This window comes from Aptenodytes forsteri, unplaced genomic scaffold (genome assembly GCF_000699145.1).
Source record: "Aptenodytes forsteri isolate BGI_AS27 unplaced genomic scaffold, ASM69914v1 Scaffold145, whole genome shotgun sequence".
NCBI lineage: Eukaryota > Metazoa > Chordata > Aves > Sphenisciformes > Spheniscidae > Aptenodytes > Aptenodytes forsteri.
In genome coordinates, this window is record NW_008795122.1 from 3,848,405 (window position 1) to 3,851,300 (window position 2,896).

Sequence of the window (2,896 nt, forward strand, 5' to 3'; positions counted from 1 at the left end):
GCAGTGGAGAAGCAAGTCCCAGCGGTTTTTACTAGCAGGGTGAAGAGGAATTATTTTTCTGAGAACTGATTAGTCATGTTGTATTACATGCTGTAACAACGGGAGAGATTTCCCCTCTCTCCCGTGAATTTGGCATTATCAGGGAACCTTTCTGAAACATACTCGTCCGCAGCCAGTAGATCTACTTTGCAGGACTAATGAGAGACAGTTGTATTTTGTGAATGAAGCTCTGAGCTAGAGAACAAAACGAGTCAATGACCATCGTTTTCCTTCAGCAGGACCTCCAAATAAGCCTGCATTTATGAAATGGATGGGACTGGTCTTTTTCCTGTTCTTCTAACATGGTTCCCAGACAAAATGTCTCTGCTGCTACTGTTCAAGGAAATAAAGTTGAAACCCTGTGAGCAACAAACATGTTTAGGCATGCTGAGCATAATTTTGCTTCCAGTGTGGGAGGGTCCTAAATACTTGGCCTCCCCAGTGAAAGAAATGCACATTCAAGAAAGGCAGAAGCTGAATTAACCCTTCATTACCAAGCACAATTATACTTCTAAACATTGGAGCCCAGATCTTCATTTCCTCGGGGCAGTTCTTTGTGCATTGTAAAAATTTTGGTGTTCAAATATGCTCTAAACAGGCTAACAAGCACATTTACAAACATGGTACTATCCTGCTGGAATCGCTCACCTCATCCCCCAAGAGAGGCATACAAATAAGCCGTGTTTCTTACCAGCTGACTGGCTGACTTTTGCCTTACTTCCACCAGACCAACGCTGTTATCTGCTTGATTTTGTCTGGCGCTGGAGCCTTCACTCAAGGCACGCGTCCATCTTTGCCGCTGCTCCTGCACAACCCATTGTGACACCAAGCTGTCACCAGCTGCTGTCAGGGTGCTCAGCAGCCGGGCTACACACCTGGAGGGAGACAGGATGGGCGCAGGGATGAGAGCTGCGCTGACCTTGGTGCCTCGAGGCTTCCTGCCCACCGAGCACATAGGCACTGGAGTCAATGTGCTCCAAAGCAGCACCGGCAACTTTTCCGAGGTGTGGCATGCACTTTACCCCACAAGTGCTGCAGTCTGCTGCCCTGTAAAACCAGCCTCTCAAGTTAAGAAAGCAGCGGAGCAGGAAACTGGCAGCAAGGCACAGCCAGCCACTGCTCCCCAAAGCCCCATCCCCTTGAGTCCAACTGATTTGGCAATGCTGACTTCGTGTGGCGAGATACATTTGTTTTCCCAGTGCTCATTTTGGGGAAGAAAGGACTTACTGGGGCACAGAAAAAAAATGGGATGGGGAGTCACTTGGAGGTTGAGTCTCTCTTTTTTTTTTTTTAATATATTAACATTTGTCATTTAGCATTTACTGTAACAAACCCACAGTGTGTGACAGACAATAAAAATCCCAGAGTGACTTAAATGGGACTAATTATGTGAACAACAAGCTACCAATGAGAATCATGATGCCCTCCATACAAAATAAATAAACATCAATTTCCACCTAATATGTACTTCTTAGAAGTTCAAGGCTAATCCCATTTGGCATATTTTAAGGAAGTAAGCTCTTGACCCCAAATGTTTATGGGCTGTAACAGTAAGTCCAATAAAAGAAAGGAAGCATATTTTAAAGCTGCTTTTAAAATCAGATTGGTTTTAGGCACAATTTTGAAAAAGACGGCGTTTCACCTCATGTTTCAAGTAAAGGGGTAAGTGTGACTGATACAGCCCATCCAGACCAGTAAGATATTTCTTGCTATGAAGATTTCTTTTAAGAAGGGTTTTGGAATATCCGCTTAACACCCCACCCCCCCCGGCAGATAACGTTGTACCACATGGGTTACATTAGTTGCATCGTATTATATACTATAATAAAATGCTAAGGGGGTTTTCTAGGTGAAATGGGGCAAAATAAGACACCAGCTGAAAATCACGAGAAATACCAATTTCATCCCAAATTGATTTGGAGATAACTAAGCCTTTAAATAGATGTATTTAAATGATCTGCTGTCTGCAAAACATTCTAGATCAGCAGTTCACGGCACAACATTTATTGGATATTTTTCTGTAGATAAATAAAAATGTGAAGTAGGTACAGGTGGGCTTCTATAGCCATGTTACCACTATTTACTATATTTGTTGGAGCCCAGTTTATGGCCCCTGTTCTGGATGCTGTGTGCTGTCAGGACAGCTCTAGGGCTTTTGCTAAAGAAACACTTGTGTAACCCGAAGGCCACAAGTCAAGCTACAGCTTTTTAAATTACGTGGCATTCTGCCTCTATGAAAGGGACACAAAGCTGGTCCCAAAGTGTGCTTTGCAAAAAAATAAGTGCAATGATAGCATGCTGGCTTTTCACTGTAGCAGTCTTTGCAGTTGAGTTCAACCGGTCTGGAGTAAATCAGGAAAAACGCTCTACCAAAGCTTTTGAACAGATGAGAAAGTACTCTGGAAGCAAACGGGACCCAAAAAGTTCAGAGTTAAGACTCACTAGCTGGACAGGTCTGGAAGATGAGGAGAAAGGGCAACCCATAGGGAGCGAACACCATGGCGGCAGGCAGAGAGACCCTGGGCGGGAGAGGCACTCGGCCCCCGCTTGGGCCCTGCAGCGCAAACCTTTTGCTTCAAGGAGTCCTGTCTTTTTTGACTTTTCCAAGAAAGAATTAAAAAAAAGAAGGGAGGGGGGAGAGAAGATAAATGTGGTTCTTGTTACTTGGAGCCAGAAATAACTAACCAGTAAATTTCCACGAAGGAGTCCCTTCCCACACGGCCCAGCACTGTGAAGTTCGTTGATGATACCTACCATCTGCCCATCATGATCGGTGTCCTCTTTTTTTTATCTATCTGTAGACAGGCAGATAGATAAATTGTCCTTTAGGCGGCCGTGTGCTGAGGCTGCCGTCGGC

The 2,896-nt window shown here is 44.5% G+C and overlaps 1 protein-coding gene across 1 annotated transcript in view; it reads left to right on the plus strand.

The window, feature by feature from the left end:
- Positions 1-941: 941 nt before the first annotated feature.
- Positions 942-2,896, plus strand: part of SPRYD7 (SPRY domain containing 7) — a 15,449-nt gene continuing 13,494 nt past the window's right edge. The window contains exon 1 of the mRNA XM_009277173.2: positions 942-1,068. Coding sequence (XP_009275448.1) covers positions 942-1,068 — 127 coding nt within the window. The remainder of the gene's footprint in view (positions 1,069-2,896) is intronic.